At 36.8% G+C, this 18,543-nt stretch overlaps 1 protein-coding gene across 8 annotated transcripts in view; it reads right to left on the bottom strand.

Annotated features, from left to right (window-relative positions):
• Nucleotides 1-18,543, bottom strand: part of LRRC49 (leucine rich repeat containing 49) — a 128,990-nt gene that overhangs the window by 50,560 nt on the left and 59,887 nt on the right. For all 8 annotated transcript variants that reach the window (XM_067752104.1, XM_067752099.1, XM_067752111.1 and 5 more), the window contains one exon: nt 10,007-10,154. In XM_067752104.1, the coding sequence (XP_067608205.1) occupies nt 10,007-10,154 (148 nt within the window). The remainder of the gene's footprint in view (nt 1-10,006; nt 10,155-18,543) is intronic.

Below are 18,543 nucleotides of genomic sequence, written 5' to 3'. Positions count from 1 at the left end.
GGTATCACTTCACACCAGTCAGAATGGCCATCGTCAAAAAATCTACAAACAATAAATGCTGGAGAGGGTGCGAAGAAAAGGGAACCCTCTTGCACTCTTGGTGGGAATGTAAATTGATACAGCCACTATGGAGAACAGTATGGAGGTTCCTTAAAAAACTGAAAATAGAACTACCATACGACCCAGCAATCCCACTACTGGGCATATACCCTGAGAAAGCCATAATTCAAAAAGAGTCAGGTACTACAATGTTCATTGCAGCTCTAGTTACAACAGCCAGGATATGGAAGCAACCTAAGTGTCCTTCAACAGCTGAATGGATAAAGAAGATGTGGCACATATATACAATGGAATATTACTCAGCCATAAAATGAAACAAAATTGAGTTATTTGTAGTGAGGTGGATGGACCTAGAGTCTGTCATACAGAGTGAAGTGAGTCAGAAAGAGAAAAACCAGTATCGTATGCTAACACATATATATGGAATGTAAAAAAAAAAAAAAAGGGTTCTAAAGAACCTAGGGGCAGGACAGGAATAAACATGCAGATGTAGAGAATGGACTTGAGGAAATGGGGAGGGGGAAGGGTACGCTGGGACAAAGTGAGAGAGTGTCATAGACTTATAAATACTACCAAATGTAAAACAGATAGCTAGTGGGAAGCAGCCACACAGCACAGGGAGATCAGCTCGGTGCTTTGTGACCACCTAGAGGGGTGGGATAGGGACGGTGGGAGGGAGATGTAAGAGGGAGGAGATATGGGGATATATGTATATGTATAGCTGATTCACTTTATTATAAAGCAGAAACTAACACACCATTGTAAAGTAATTATACTGCAATAAAGATTTTAAATAAATAAAATATATTTTACAATTTGGGAAATAGTTATTCTTAATATTTAAAGGCTGAATAGAGGTAATGAGGAAAAATAAACTAAAAATGAAATTCAGAACCTTGATTACTAGCTTTATAAAATAGCTGGATTAATAAGCATATTAAACTCTTTTGCTCAGTCAATGCTGATTTAGTACCTATTAAGTATAACCTGTTTCAGAAAAAAACTTTTTAAAAGAACAAAATATATTGATGTTCAATTGTTGACTCATGTATTGAATGTGAACTAGAAACAGACTGGTTACTCAAACAGCAGTTTTAAACAGTACTAGAAACTGTATGGATCACGTACTACACATACTTAAGAGATGATTTCATCAGATTTTCAAAAAGAATTTGAGCTTCTATTAAAGGCAGTACGACTTTAAAAGGAAAGCTAAACCTAGGAAAACTGGATATATGCCAAATCAATTCAAATATTGAGTGTTTTTAAAAACTTATATATCTGATGACTATATTTCAGCCCAAATAATTATAGAGTAGCTAGACGTAGAAACAAAAATAAACCTCTAATTGTAAAGATAAGCTATAAGTCTGTTGGTAAGAAGGAAAAAAATTGTAAAATTCTGGCATCTTCATGATAATAGTCCAACTTCTGGCACAAAAGCCATATCCTCTACGTAACAAAAGAAACGGATCTATCTGGGACTAAAAATATACATACACTTTTTTCCTTACTTCAGTTTGTTGTGAAGACCCAATACTGAAATGATTTCTAATTAATTAGGAAGTGCTGTGATTTAATAGGTGTTTAATAACTTAGAATATATTGTTAGCAGCTTACTGAGGCTCAAAAACAATGCATATATTATATGAGAAGACATTTTGCTGCAAATATATAATAGCAGTCCTAATATAGGCAGCAATTTATTATGTGGAATTTTAAAACAATGGCAATGTGAGGTTTTAACCATATACTTTAGAATAGATAGTTATACAAAACATTGTTTTCCTTGACTACACTAAATATTAAAACAGATCTAAAATTACAGTTTTGTCTAGAAGAGAATGGCCCATATTTTTCATTCAATCTTTTTTTTTTTTTTTACAGAGAAAACTGATTTCCCAGGGTCATAGTTAATGTCAGAATGAAGATTAGAAGCCATGTCACCTGACTTCTACTGGCCCATGGATAATAGCTATAGTATACTTTGGTGGGGAGGGGAGCCAGAACAGGCTAGGTTATACTGTCATAACAACTTTAAAACTCACACTAGCTTAAAATAAGAAAATTTTATTTCTTGATCATGCAAAGAACACTGCAACTGTTCTCCATGTAGTGGCTAAGTATTCCTGGGTACTATGACCTGATGGCATGTTCGACTCAATGTATGATTCCACAATGACCACTGCATGGGAGAAAAGCACGGAAAATCTCACTTTAGCTTTTAAATGCTTCCGTCTGAAAATTATGTACATTACTTTTGCTCACATTTCATTGGCCAAAGCAAGCTGCATGACCACGTTTACTCCAAGGGAAAGGGAAATATCATCTTTCCATCTGTTAAAAAGAGGAGGAGAACCAGAAGGCATAGGTGAGCCTTAGTAATGGCTATCACGACAGGAAACCCACCTCTATCTCAGATAGGCTACTGCATTTTTTGGAGGCAAACTGTGAACAAGTTCATATGAAGCCAACTAAATGTGAGTTTGAGGTGAAAACTTTATAGACACTGTGTCTATTTCAGAACTGTGAGAATAGCACCTGCATTCACAAAATACTGCCTTGGAAATAAAAAATTCTGGGAGGCGGAATTTTCTATACAATGGTCCTTCTTCTAGCCCCTCCAAATGTGTCTATTCTCTCCTTTTCTGGACAGTTGTAAAAATATTTGAAGACTACTGTAATATCTTCTCCTTTGTCAATGAATTGTGCCAAGGTTCTCTGGAAATACTTCCAGTTTGTGATCACCCTTCTAAAACTAATAGTTCAGGTGTAATTTGACCATTAAAGAAAAAAAGGGGACTATTGTCCATTTTTCTGAATCCTCTATTTCTATAAATGAATATTCTTTAAAACCATATTAACTTCTAACAATCATATCTCATAATTAACTCAATTTGAACTTATCAATTCCAATGCAAGTCTTTTTCAAATATGCTAAGTCTCATTTCCCAAAACACTGCATTTGGCTGAGAATTGTTGTTTGTTGTTGTGAAGTAAAGTCCAGAATTTTCTATTTCTCTATTTTTTATCTTGCTAAATTCTGCTTATATTTATAGACTAGAAGTCGGCAAACTTTTCCTGTAAAGGGCCAGATGGTAAATATTTTAAGCTTTGTGATCCATATAAAATCCCTATTGCATATTCTTTTTCTTTTTTCACAATGCTTCACAAATATAAAAACCATTCATAGCTTGAGAGCTGTAAAAAGAAAAAAACAGGCTGTGGGATGGATTTGGCCCACAGACTGTAGTTTGCCAAACCTTGTTTTAGATTACTGAGCTACTTTTGGATTCTGATTTGATCAACCAGTACATCAGGATCTCTAACTTTTCCAGTTTGTCATTTACATATTTTTATCAGAATAATATAAATGTTCTCAACTAGTCAACATTCAAAAATGTTGAAGAGAATAAGCTTGAGGAAAAAGCCTCATAGCATGCCAGTACAGATTTCTCTGCAGGCTGGCGTTAATCCATTACTTTCTGTTCCGTAGGTATACCTGAATCACAAATCCACTTAACCATGTTGTCATACAACTTACTCAACACGCTATCATAAAAGACTCTGTCCAATGTTTTGCTTAAATAACAAAACACTGTCTCTCTATAGCACTCTTCTGAGAGGGTCTGTTTACAATATCTAAAATAGTAACCTAATTTTGTAGGGCACAAATTGTTTTCTGTGAACTAATGCTGCCTCCTGCTGATCAATTCCTTAAGTACTCACAACCCATCTTCTAATAATCCAATTTAGATTTCTTTCATAATCTACATTTAAGTTTACTGTCACAATATTTTTTCTTTCCATGATAAAAAGACAGATGAGTTCATCTTATCTTTCAGCTACTCTGCTATTCTATACTGCTTCCCAGATATAACTTTCAAAGGCCCAGCAATTTATTCACTACACTTATCCATTGCTCTAGATCGAAGATTGGCAAATTCTACCTCACAGGCCAAATCCAGTATGCCACCTTTTTTTTTGTAAATAAAGTTTTAATGGAACAGATCCATGCTCACTCATTTATGTATTGGCCATGCCTGCTTTCACATCACAATGAGAGAGTTGAATAGTTTTCAACACAGACTCTATAGCCCCCAAACCCTAAAATATTTACTAACAGGCCCTTTACAGATAAAGTTTGCCAGCCCCTGATCTAAATGGGTCTGGACTCAAACTTTTTATTCACCTATCCTAGGTTTTACTTTCACCTTATTAATATTTATTTCTTCTCTTTACTGACTAAAAGCCATTCTTCTTAACAGAGATAACAAAAGCTAAAAAGGAATTGAGGCCAGGAAGTCACATTATCTTTTGATATCGTATTATCTCTTGCCATTCCTCTGGATCAGACCCCCAGAAGCTCTTACCCTGACTAACCTCCTTGCTTCTCACTTTAGCACCCATCCTGTCCTCCACAATTCATCCTCTGGGCTGCTACTCAGATAAACTTTTCAATAGACTAATCCAATTTAAGTATCTTAAAACTCTTTAAGGATTTCCTATGTTCAACACAAAAATAAACTCTTTCCTATGGCATAAAATGCCCTTCATGACCCAGTCCTTGTTGGTCATACATCCTTTTCCTCTTGCTCTTCTCCCCTATGTACAGTCAGTGCTCAGCCATGATGAACTGCTATCAGTTGCCATATTCTCACACCCGTTTGCATTTTGCACGCCTTCTCTCTCCCTGGAACACTTTCCACTGATACATCCTCCTTCTTCTTTGCCCCTCTTCAAGTCTCAAGTCAAGTATTTTCTCCTTTGTAACATTTCCTGTTTCTCCAGTAGACATAGGTGGGCTTTGCTCTTTGATATCATCGTGCCGTGTGTGTGTGTGTGTGTGTGTGTGTGTGTGTATAAACACATACATATCTATTGATTGAGCTCATCTAACTAGCCTGTCATTCTGCATTATAATCTGGCTGCATGCCTGCCTCTGTACTTGACTGTAAGCAACTTGAGGGTCTGAATTATGATTCTGATCTTGTCACCTCTAGAGTCTAATACATACCCCAGTGCAGAAACTTCAGTTCAAGGTGCCTAAGAATGTGTCAGGAATTTTTTCATGGTGACTTTAGATCAAAAGAAATATGTTACAGCTCTGTTTACTAAGTAGTTAGTAAACAACTTAATAAGTATTCATGTTCTAGCAACTTAGTAGCCATTTGAAAAAATAATACTATTAAATTAAAGAAAAAAATACCATTCTTGAATAGCCACAATTACTTACTAATGAAATGTGTGTGTCTGTAAGGCATTACACAAGTTCTCAAACATTAGAATTAGATTGGACACTGTCACCTTCATTTCCTGCTCTATACTGATTTTGGCATGGTATTTGTTTTTATCGCAACCACTGAAAGGTCAGCTTTGCCAGGATATAATGCCATAGACAGAAATATACTGCGACCTAATGTTGAAATGGTAAACTACCTTAAGCTAGTAATTTTCTCAGTGTCTCACAGATATAAAATATCATTGTGTTTTGCTTGAAAATTATAAATATTCCACAGTGCCCCTCTGAGTTCACTGCAGTATCCTTGGCATGCCGTTTGGGGAACCATAGCCCCAGTGCATAGAAGTTCATTAAATATTTGTGTAATCCACCCCAGCTAGAATGTCCATATGATAAATTACATAAAACTTAATCAAAAGATATCTTTAAAGAGAAAATAGTTATAGAACTGGTATCAGCAAAATTTGCCAGCCAGGTGGTAAATATTTTAGGGTTGTAGGCCATATAGTTTCTTTAACAACTGTTCAATTCTGCCACTATAGCATCAAAGCAGATATAAATAATATATAAATGTATGGATATGACTGTGTTCTAACACAACTTTATTTACAAAAACAGGTGGCTCGCTCATGGGCTAGTGTTTGTCAACACTAGCCCATGTTGGCAAATTAATAGAAAGTCTTTTAAAAGGTACATTCTTTCCAAACTAAAGTTACTAAAAAGCTATAAACAAAAGGTGAGACAGAACACCATGAGTCTATACCGATATGAATAAGTTAATAAACTGAAATTTTTATGAGGTATGGAATTACAAAGGTGTGATATTGTGATTTATTATAAGAAATATATATTTGGTCTTCATCCCAGTTTCTGGTTCACAGCTCCCAAAACCCTAGGAATTTCCTAAGTGTGGAGAGTGATAAAGGTGTCTTTTGTTTTGTTAATGAGGTGACTTTGGACCCCATCTAAGGATGGAGGCTGGTTGCCAGGAGAACCAACCAGGCAATTAGAGGGTTGGAACTTTCCATCCCACTCCCAGACCTCCAGGGAGAGAAGAGGAGCTGGAGGTTGAATCGACTGCCAATGACTGGGCTTCCCTGGTGGCGCAGTGGTTAAGAATCCGCCTGCCAATGTAGAGGATACGGGTTCAAGCCCTGGTCTGGGAAGATCCCACATGCCACGGAGCAACTAAGCCTGTGTTCCACAACTACTGAGCCTGCACTCTAGAGCCCGTGAGCCACAACTACTGAGCCCACGTGCCACAACTACTGAGCCCACGTGCCACAACTACTGAAGCCTGTGTGCCTAGAGCCCGTGCTCCACAACAAGAGAAGCTGCCACAATGAGAAGCCCAAGCACCACAATGAAGAGTAGCCCCTGCTCGCCACAACTAGAGAAATCCCGTGCACAGCAACAAAGACCCAACGCAGCCAAAAATAAATAAATAAAATAAATAAATTTATTTAAAAAAAAAGAAAATGCCAATGACTGATGATATAATCAATCATGACTATGTAATGAAGCCTCCATAAAAACTCCAAAGGGACAGGTTCAGAGAGCTTCGGGATTGGTGAAACCTAGAGATTTGGGGACAGTGGTGTGCTTAGAAGCTCCATGTCCCTTCCCACATACCTTGCCCTCTTTTCCATCTGGCTGTTCCTGAGTTATATCCTTTTACAATAAACTGGTGACCTAGTAAGTAAAATGTTTCTCTGAGTTCTGTAAGCTGCTCTTGCAAATTAATCGAACCTGAGGCGGGGGGTTGTGGGAACCTCTAATTTATAGCCAGGGTGTTGGAAGTACAGTTAACAACCTCGACTTGTTACTGGCATCTGGTGGTGGGGGTGTGGTGGAGAAGGGTGCGTGTGTAGTCTTACAGGACTGAGTCCTCAACCTGTGGAATCTGGTGCTATCTCCCAGGTAGACAGTGTCAGAATTGAATTGAATTCTTAGACACTGAGATGGTGTTCTGAGAATTTCTCGTTGGAGCTGTGGGGAACCCTGCCTCCACCCCGTTGGGAATTGAGTCTCAGAACACCAAAAGAAAAGGGAACAAGAATAACTTCATGTGCAGAAGGCTGGCAGACAACATGTTAAAGTGAACAACATCAATAAAGAGATAAATATAAATTACGTATCACTTGATAGGATGCAGTGAGAGGAAGCAAAATCACTTGTGATATTTATGCCAGAAATCTATAACAAATAATTAACAGTCACGGGCTTCCCTGGTGGCGCAGTGGTTGAGAGTCCGCCTGCTGATGCAGGGGACACAGGTTCGTGCCCTGGTCCGGGAAGATCCCACAGGCCGCCGAGTTGCTGGGCCCGTGAGCCATGGCTGCTGAGCCTGCACGTCCGGAGCCTGTGCTCCGCAACGAGAGAGGTCACAACAATGAGAGGCCCGCGTACCGCAAAAAAAAAAAAACCCGAATTAAGGGTCATTCTACAGAATAACTGACCTATAATCTTCATAAATGTCAAAGTCATGAAAGTCAAGGAAAGACTAGGGAACTGTTCCTGAAAAATGGTGAGAATAGAGACATGACAATAAAATGTACCTCTGTGCAACGTATAATTCCAAACTGGATCATTTTGCCCCACAGAACATTATTAATATAACTGGTAAAATTTGAATGTGGTGTGAGGATTAGACACTAGCAATTATTCAATGTTTATTTCCTGATTTTGTTGGTTATATTGTGTTTACACGAGAGAATGTCTTTGCTCGCAAGAAATACATACTGAAGTGTTCAGGGTGGTTGGGGAATTGAGTCAGCAGCTTACTCTCAAATCGTTCTGGAACAAAAGTCCTTTGTCCTGTACTTATAACTTTTCTGTAACTTTGAGATTATTTCCATTAAAATATTTTTAATTTCTAAAATTAAACAGTGGAAGAGAAGATGTGCAAGGATTACTGCTCTGTTTTAGCAGAAGAGCTGGCCCTGTTCCCATCCCAGGTGATTTTCCTCATTTCCTTACCAAGCAAACACATCCTAGGGAAGGTACAAGGACAGTAATTATAGACAGTATTGTTCTCCTTTATTTAAGGCATGGAAATAGGTAAACTTTACTCAACCAACAAGGCTTTACTGAACATTACTACATTCTCAGCATCGTGTGAGATAGAGAAGGAAAGAAAATAAACATGTATAGAACATCTGCATGTATCAGGCAAGGAAGACAAAGAATGGCTTCTGCTCTCAAGGACTATGTATATTAGTTGAGTAGACAAGACTTGCATAAATTCACATGAGAAACATACTATATAATTACTAATTTACTTAATTGGTTAGCTTCTTTTCTCACCCTGTGCCTTGCAACCTCATCAGGAAGATCAATTAGAAGTACCAAAGATGCTTAATTAAGAAAGACCTGGAAATAAGGGTAAAAGTACAAGACAGGGTTGCCAGTATAGATCCAAACAAACTGAGAGGACAAAGAACCTTTCCTCTACGCTGGAACAGAGAGAGGTAGAACCCCAGAAGACTGCTGGTATTTACAAACTCACCAACACTTTGTCTGTTAGCCACCTTAGATGTCCACAATATTGCTGAGGTAGAAATGTGAATGGCCCACAGTGTGAAACCAGTGGACAGGCAATGAGTCAACTGGCAACTGAATAAACCTAGCTGATCACTCAGAATCCATATCAGAGAATTCCCTGGCAGTAGTTAGGACTGCGAGCTTTCACTGCCGAGGGTACAAGCTCAGTCCCTGGTCAGGGAGCTAAGATCCCACAAGCCGTGAGGTGTGGCAAAAAAAAAAAAAAAAAAAAAAAAGAATCCACATCAAAATTAGCAGAGTCTAGAAGTAAGAAAACAGTGGAGGTTTAGGATATTTTTCTGGGTCAGAGATTATCAAAATGAGATCATTAACAGATATTTTCTGAGATAATAAAATGTTCAAATAAATTTGGGATGCAATGAAACAAATTAAGGCAAGTTTCTTTATTACAGAACTTCTTGGAGCCTAAAGTATGCTCATGTGCATTGTACACCTAAAAGGAGAGGTATTATTACATGCGGCATTTCACTTAGATCAGGAGCCATATCGAAACTTCTAAGTGTAGAAAATGTCTACCATGGAGACAGAATGAATAAAAAAAGAGATAGCTACTTTGAGAGGTATATCATCAATAGTAACAGTAATAATAATAATAATAATAATAGCTCCATATTATGCTTCCTGGGAGCCTCACACTGTTCTAAGGTTTAATGCTTCATTTTATCTTGACAACAACCCTATGACATGATATAATTATGATCCCCATTTTACCTTGAGGAAAATTAGATAGAAAGGTTAAGTAAATTGTCGAAGGTCATATGACTAGAAAATGGTCAAGCCAGGATGCAGACTCAAGCAGTCTGGCTCCAGCACCCATGTTCTTAACCATTACACTATATAACTTATCAACAAAATTCTTATTCATTTATTGCAAAGTAAATTATTAGCTGGATATTAAGCAAGAATGAAAAACAAGCATGATGACTAGTTTTAAAAAAAGGCTAGGAATTTAATTCAATGAAATTGGGAATACGGACAGGAGGTAAAAAACTTGTCATTATAATTATGAAGTATATAGTCATGATAAGCCATAGTTCATTAAAAATAAGAAGCGTTTCAAGCAAAGAATATGCACCCCAACGTTCTAACCCATGCTAACTAAAACAGTATGGTGAGCAGTTTAGAAGAGTTCTCACTCACCGTGATTCTCTTCATATCTAGCTGGCGCAGCTGCATCATATTCTGAAGGATAGTGTGCTTGTACCATGACTCTTGAGCTATTGGATTGCCATCAAAAGTGATGTCTGAGAGAGAAGTAGAATCAGCAAGGCAGCAAACACTCTCAAAACTGCAGGAAAGACAGAACCACTGTATTACCGTGAGACCTTCAAATAGTACTTTGTTTTGTTTCATACACATTATTTTTTAGAACAGTTTTAGATTTACAGTAAAATTGAGAAGATAGTACAGACTTCCCACATGCTCCACACCAAGTTTCCCCTATTATTAACAGTATTAGTATAGTACATTTTTTATAATTAATGAACTAATATTGATATATTCTTACTAACTCAAGTCAATATTTTATCCAGATTTCTTTAGTTTTTACACAATGTCCTTTTTCTGTTCCAAGATCCCATCCAGGATACCACATTACATTTAGTTGTGATGTCTCCTTAGGCTCCTCTTGGCTGTGACATTTTCTTAGACTTTACTTATTTTTGATAATCTTGACAGTTTTGAGGAGTACTGATCAGTTATTCTGTAGGCTGCCCCTCTACTGAAATTTGTCTGATATTTTTTTTCATGATAAGATTAGGATTATGGTACATACTATTAACTAATATGACTTATCACTGTTGAAGTTGACTTTGATCACCTAACTGAAACAGTGTTTGGCAGGTTTCCAATGTAAAGTTACTCTTCCCTCCCCTTCTTTCCATACTGAATTCTTTGGAAGATGGTCATTATGTGCAGCCCACACTTAAGGAGTAGAAGTTCAGTTTCCTCTCATTGAGGGCACAGTATCTACATAATTTATTTGGAATTCTTCTTCCCAGGGAGTTTTTCTTTTCCCTGTGTGTTTATTTATATCAGTTTTGATTCATGGACATTTCATTTCATTCTTTGGGTTATAATCCAGTACTAGTTTACTTATTTTATTGTTCAAATTCTTCCAGCTTTGGCCATTGGACCTCTTTCAGTTGGCTCCTATGTCCATTTGACATAACCCTATTAACATGGATTTTTTGTTTTTGTAAGCACTTCCTTACTTTCTAGCATTATAAGATTCTCTAGACTCATATATTTCCTACCCCAGTCCTAGAATCAGCCATTTCTTCAAGAAGCCATGATTCCCTTTATTGGGGAATGGCATTAGAAACAAAGATCTAGTGGCTAGGTATATTATTTACTACTAGGTGTCATTTCTTTTAGGCCCTCTGATGACAGAGCAAGGAAATATATGTGTGTATACCAACCTGTGCGTATACGTATATCGATATTTCTCTATGAAACCATCTGTGTCTACGTTAAGCTAACCATGAGTTCAAACTGATGTCTCCAACTCTAATCTATTACCAAAGGGATCATTCTAGCCTCTTTCCCTTACTTATCTGTAAATTCCTACTCCAACAAGGAGAAATCTGGCTCCCACCATCTCTCATCCATTTAGTTAATTATTAATTCCAGAATATATGTATAGTGGTATCAGAATTTTCAATTTGTACCCCCATGGGAAATAACTTTATTAACAAAAGCATAATGATAATGTGTAATTCCTTTTGCATCTAGTCTTACAGACTCATTTCCAAAGTTACTTAGGTCAGCACATTCCCCTTCCACTCTTCCCTGCTCATACCTTCAAGAAGGTTGTTCCATGCAATTGAAATACAGTTACAATCTCCTGTCACAGTCTATATGCATTTCTTCCTGGGATCCTCCAACCTACTAAATTATTTTTTTAATATGCATACATTAAAGTTCACTCTTTGTGCTGTAAAGTACTATGGGTTTTGACAAATGCATCATGTCATGTATCCACCAAGAAAGTATCATACAAAATAGTTCCATTGCCCTAAAAAATCCCCTATTTAACCATCCTCCTCTCTCCCTGAATCTCTGGCAGCCACTGATCTTTTCACTGTCTATATAGTTTTGTTTTTTCCAGAATTTCATATAGTTGGAATCATATATTATAATTTGTAGCCTTTTCAGATTGACTTCTTTCACTTAGCAGTATGCAATTAAGGTTCATCTGTATCTTTCCGTGGCTTCATAGCTTCTATTTTTTAAAAAATCACTGAGTAATAATATTCCATTGTCTATATGTACCACAGTTTGTTTGTCCATTCACCTATTGAAGACATCTTGGTTACTTCTGGTTTTCAGTGATATGAATAAAGTGGCTTAAATATTCATATGCAGGTTTTTGTGTGAACATAAATTTTCATCTCAATTGGGTATTGAATTGCACTCAGTAGTGCAATTGCTGGATTGTACAGTAAGACTATGTTTAGCTTTGTAAGAAGCCACCAAACTGTCTTCCAAAGTGGCTGTGCCATCTTGTATTCCTACTGGCTCTACATTCTTATCAGCATTTCATATTTGTCAGGTTTTTTTTAAATTTTAGTCATTCCAATAGGTCTGTAGTGGTCTCATTGTTTTAATAGGCAACTTCCAAATGACAAAGATGTTGAGCATTTTTTCATATGCATATTTGCCACTGGTATATCTTCTCTGAATTTTCAGCTCTTGGGCCCATTTTTTTTTTTTTTTTTTGCAGTACGCGGGCCTCTCACTGTTGTGGCCTCTCCCGTTGCGGAGCACAGGCTCCGGACGCGCAGGCTCAGCGGCCATGGCTCACGGGCCTGACCACTCCGTGGCATGTGGGATCCTCCCGGACCGGGGCACGAACCCGTGTCCACTGCATCGGCAGGCGGACTCTCAGCCACTGGCGCCACCAGGGAAGCCCTCTTGGGCCCATTTTAAATTGGATTCTTTGTTTCCTTATTGTTGAGTTTTAAGGGGTTTTTTTGTCATATCACGAATATGTCATATATGTTTTGCAAATATTTCTCCGAGTCTGACTTGCCTTTTCATTTTCTTAATTGCGTCCTTCACAAGGCAGAAGTTTTTTATTTTAACTATGTCCAACTTACCAATTTTCTTTTTCATGGATCATGCTTTTGGTGTTGTATCTAAAAACTTGCTAAACCCAACACTGCCTAGATTTTCTCTTAAGTTTTCTTCTAAAAGTTTCATAGTCTCGTGTCTTATATTTAGGTATGATCCACTTTGAGTTAATTTTGCAACAGGTATAAGGTCTATGCCTAGATTCAATTTTATATGAATATCCAATTGTTACAGTGCCATTTATTGAAAAGACTATTCTTTCCCTATTGAATTGCCTTTGCTCCTTTGTCAAAGATCGCTTGACTATATTTGTGTGGGTCTATTTTGGGACCCTCTATTCTTCTCCATTGATATATGTGTCCATTCTTTCACCAATACCATGCTGCCCTGATTATTGTACCTTTATAGTAAGTCTTGAAATAGGTTAGTGTCAGTCCTCCAACTTTGTTCTCCTTCAGTATCATGTTGCTATTCTAGGTCTTAGCTTTTCCATATAAACTTTAGAATCCATTTGTCAATATCTGCTTGCTGGGATTTTGATCAGGACTTTCATTTTCTTATTGAGGTACAGGTGACATACAACACTGTATTAATTTCAGGTATACACATGATTCAATATAGGTATATACTGCAAAATGTTCACCATGATTAAGTCAGTTAACATCCATTACCATACATAGTTACAGAATATTTTTTTCTTGTGATGAGAACTTTTAAGATCTATTCTCTTAGCAATCTTCAAATATGAAATACAGTATTAACTATAGCTGACACGCTGTACATTACATCCCCATGACTTATTTATTCTATAAGTGGAAGTTTGTACTTTTGACACCCTTCACCCATTTAACCCACCCCTTACCTAATCTGTTTTATATATATATGAGCTTGGTATTTCATTTTATTTATTTATTTTAGATTTCACATATAAGTGAGATCATACGGTATTTGTCTTTCTCTGACTTATTTCACTTAGCATAATGCCCTCAAGGTCCATCCATGCAGTTGCAAATGGCAAGATCTCATTCTTTCTTATGGCTGAATAATACTCCATTGTGCGTGTGTGTGTGTGTGTGTGTGTGTGTGTGTGTGTGTGTGTGTGTGTGTGTGTGTGTGTGTATCACATTCTCTTTATCCATTTATCCATCAATGGACACTTAGGTTGTTTCCATATCTTGGCTACTATAAATAATGCTGCAATGAACATGGGGGTGCCTGTATCTTTTTTAGTTACTGTTTTCATTTTCTCCAGATAAATACCCAGAAGAAGAACTGCTAGATCACATGGTAGTTTTATTTTTAATTTTTGAGGACTTTCATTTTTTAAAGAAGGGAATAATCACTTTTCTAAATAATACCCCAGAGCAGACTGATAAAACTCATTTAAATTAGAATCACTCTCTTTAATGACTATTGAAATAACTAATGTAAACAGGCCTAAAAGTACTTTAGGACTACTTTATTTATATTTAGGAACTATACTAAATATCTTTCTGTGTTAAGAAAAACTAGAGGATATAGAATATTTATGGTATAGAAAATAACCTATATGCTTGACAATTAAGGTTGAGATGATATCTGTAGCAAAAATAAAGTTCATTATGTTTTTTTATTGTCATATTTAAGTATTTCTTCTATGTTTTCCTCCCATTCAAGGTAGAGATACTCCGCTATCAATTATTTTACCTCAGAGTTTATCTTTACCGATCTAAAAGGTAAATCTCATAATTCATAAACACATTATGGTTTTTGAGACGTGGTTGAGAATTAGGGAAGGCACTTTTTAAAAGGCTAGTATATGCAAATAAAATGAGTGTTCATGAATTTAGACTTAATAATCGCTTTGAGTATAAATAAACGAGAACAAACATTGCAATTCTTCCTACCTAGCATTGATAAAATTCTTTTTTTCATCAATATAAAATATCTCAGAACATTTTATGGTGTTTTAGATGAACGTTTGAAAGATGCTTTTCTCCTTCCCTCATAGTTTTTTATGTAAAGCTAGAATCAAATAAAATGCTTCTGATAACTTTAAAACTGAAACACAAGGCAAACTTTTACTCCTCCACATTGTTAAGTGAACTAACTCATCACCTTCCCTTCACAAATCTGCTTCTCCATGAATATTTCATAACCGATTAAGTCATCAAGGCAGTTGCCACTATGAGCCAATCTCTTACTTAGAAACTGATGACTGAGAATGGGAACTGTGAAGGGTCATCAAGGGATTTTAAGCAAGGTAGGGGGCTAATGTGATTAGAATAATCACAACTTAGTAACATTACGGAAGGTATAAAGGAAAAAAAAGTTAAAGAGTAAAAAACCAGTTATAAAGTAGATTGCAGTAAGTAATAGAGGTGAAAAAAGTAAGGGTCAAGCATATCTAAGGTAGTAGCTATGAGAGTAAAGAGGAGGGAATAGGTTCTTCAGAAATTCAGAGTGTAGTATGAACAGAGATTAGTAATTATTTGGGTGTGAGGAAGAGAGGAATCTGGAAGAAACTTCAGGTTTCTCTCTCGGGTTAATGATTGAGGTGGTGATTACAAGGGTGTATAGTTTGTCAAGATTCACTGAGCTTTACGCATAAAATGGGTGCATTTTATTACATGTAAATTATATCTCAATAAATTGATTTACAAAGAAACTTAAAGTATTAAAAACTACATGTTTGACAGATCACCTTTTCCTCTATCAGCTCTCCTTTATGAGGAACACTATGCTACACTGGTGGCCAGTGGCTATTAGCACATGTTTCCAAAAGGCTTTCATTACGTTTTCCTCCAGCTACCACAGGATGGTATAACTTAATTTCAACATTAAGATATTAACTAATGTGAGAAGCAGAGGCAACACAGCTCTTCTATGTTGAAGAGCATTTTTCTTCAATGGCCCAGCATATCTGAACAGAATTAAACTGTAAGCTATGACCGGATAAGACCACTATGACCTGATATCTGTCACTAATTAGGTAGATGCACTGAAAAGTGGAAAAATATGTCCAGAAGCACAGAGAAGCTGGAAATCTTCATTCATTGTAGATATATTCTAATTTTATTGTTATTTATTATTTATTTACAAGCTGGACTGCAGAGAGTCTATGATTTATTTCTTATTGCAGGTATAATTTTAAACTGAAATGATTATAACTGTCCCCAGCTCTACCTCTCAAGTATTCCCCTGGAGAATGGAATTAGTCTAATAATTTCTAAATGGGTGCTGTTAAACACAAAACTAAACAGTATCTTCACTGAATTCAAATACTATAAAGCACATTAGTGAATACAGGAGAAAACATTGTGCCTAGTGAATGTAGTCATCATGAAGCACTTCAGAGATCTAGAAGACCTGTTGATCCCATCTGGTTTATGTCTGTAATTCAAGCACAACCAAAAAAAAGGCCCCAGGAATGGGAAAATCATTTCAATCCTTAGCAGGTACTTTCCTGGCAACCCTTCCCAGATCAGCAGCTAGCATTTACACCCAGACTGAAGTCTTTATGCTTTGAATAGTTTTATTAAAGTAAAAATAGATTCGTATTTGATCCAGAAGATTCCTCACAAAATTCCATTTCCATCTGCAAGGCATTTGACCAGTAAACATGCCAGACATTCCTAGAAATGCACAAAGTGCATATGATTTTAAAGACATTCTCTAATCAAATAAAACCAGACTCCTTAAGTACAAATACAGGCTAATGAAGGGTTATATCCTACCTAAGCTAAGAAAGTCTAAATCAGATTGTTAAAAAACAAAAACACTTGTAAATACAACACTAAGTATAGTGGGGTGGTACTGGCTTTTAAGAACAGTCTCTCCTTTATGAAGAACACTCAGTTGCTTGTCTCTTCAAAGTACCGAGAATGGAAAGGTTTTGGTCCAAAGGCTGACATTTAACTCATAATTTGACTTTAATCGTTTTCCAGATTACTCATACATTTGTTCTTCCCCTAGCGGTCTCCACCCAATGCCACATCTGCTTCCTATCTGCTAAAGAACCTATAGAGGAACAATCTGTCCCTACTGATCAAAACTTTCATCTCAAAAGGAAAATGAACTATTTCAGTCCATTTTATGCTTAATAAAATACTGAGAAAATACAGAATTCCCATAATGCATGTATACCACATAGATATTTAACTAAGAATTCCCAAATACCAGTCAAATTTCTCCAATTAGAAAGTTCTCCCCAAAAGTAAGATAGGTATGCTAGTAAAAGGGGTTTTACTCTTTCATACGAATGAAGTATCAAGTACTCTGGAATAATCTTAATGAAAAGCTCACTTATTTTATACTGATAAGTGAGAATTTTACTGAATAGTTACTATGTGTCTAGCAGGCTAAAATTAAATGGAACAGTAGAATAAATCAAGTGTGCTCACAAGGACTGAAATATACACAATTAATAAACATAAAATAACTAGAAAGATCAATAAGATAATATCTAAGTCTTAAAGAATGAAGCCCAGTTAAAGAAAAGAGCATATAATGACAGTGTTTGTATTTCTGATAAAATGATGAACTAAGTTTGTGGACTGAGGCTCTTGCTAAAAACAACTAAAAATGCATAAAATATATTTTAAAAATCTTCTCAAATGCATCCATAACCAGTTAAAAAAAAAAAAAAAGGGCTTCCCTGGTGGTGCAGTGGTTGGGAGTCCACCGGCCGATGCAGGGGGCACAGGTTCATGCCCTGGTCCGGGAAGATCCCACATGCCGCAGAGTGGCTGGGCCCGTGAGCCATGGCCGCTGGGCCTGCGCGTCCGGAGCCTGCGCTCCGCAACGGGAGAGGCCACAGCAGTGAGAGGCCCGTGTACCGGAAAAAAAAAAGAAGTACGCAAGCCAAAAAAAAAAGTAAAGGTGGGAAGCCAGAGAGGTACGCAGAATGTTGAAACTGACCTTTTTGTTGTGAGGGTACTTATTGAACCTAATGAACCTGAGCTCTGGTTTACATGATCTTCAAAGCTGGAGGACAGAAGACAAATCCCAGGGGCCACCCAAGTTGAAGAGTCTACTGGAGACCTGTCCATAACCCTGCGACCGCAAGGGCTAGGGTCTCAATATAGGGTGAGTTATAAACTTTTCTACCTACTACCCCAGGAATATTGCCTATCTCAAAACCTGGGGCTAAGAGCTAGAGGAAAATTCTTCCCTGGTTACTTGTAACCACAAACCACAATTTGCAACCTGAATCCACACTAAATGCGTGGTCTAAAATGTTTCAAGAGGAGAATTGATATTTTGAAGAGGTCGAAGGCTTCTTACGTCCATAGGCATCTGACAGAAACAAATGAAACTCATCCATGGAGAAACCTACCTTTATACAAGACCCCAAGAATTCCCAAAGATGGGTACCAAGATAAATAAACGGTTCACAGTTCAAAAGGAAATAAAACACTCTAACAGCCAGCAGAAACAACAGGTGACACTGTCAAACTGGCTATGACTTCTTCATATAATGGGATCATCAAACAGAATATAAAAATTATAATATATTCCAAGAAATAAAAACAGGTTTAAAAATGTGAGTAAACTCCAAGAAGATCTGAAAAGGCACAGAACTTCTAGAGATCAAAAAAAATTTTTTAATTAAAGTAAAAAAG

This window comes from Pseudorca crassidens, chromosome 1 (genome assembly GCF_039906515.1).
Source record: "Pseudorca crassidens isolate mPseCra1 chromosome 1, mPseCra1.hap1, whole genome shotgun sequence".
NCBI classification, from domain to species: Eukaryota; Metazoa; Chordata; class Mammalia; order Artiodactyla; family Delphinidae; genus Pseudorca; species Pseudorca crassidens.
The sequence above is the reverse complement of the archived record's forward strand: the minus strand, read 5'-3'. Positions and strand labels throughout refer to the sequence as shown.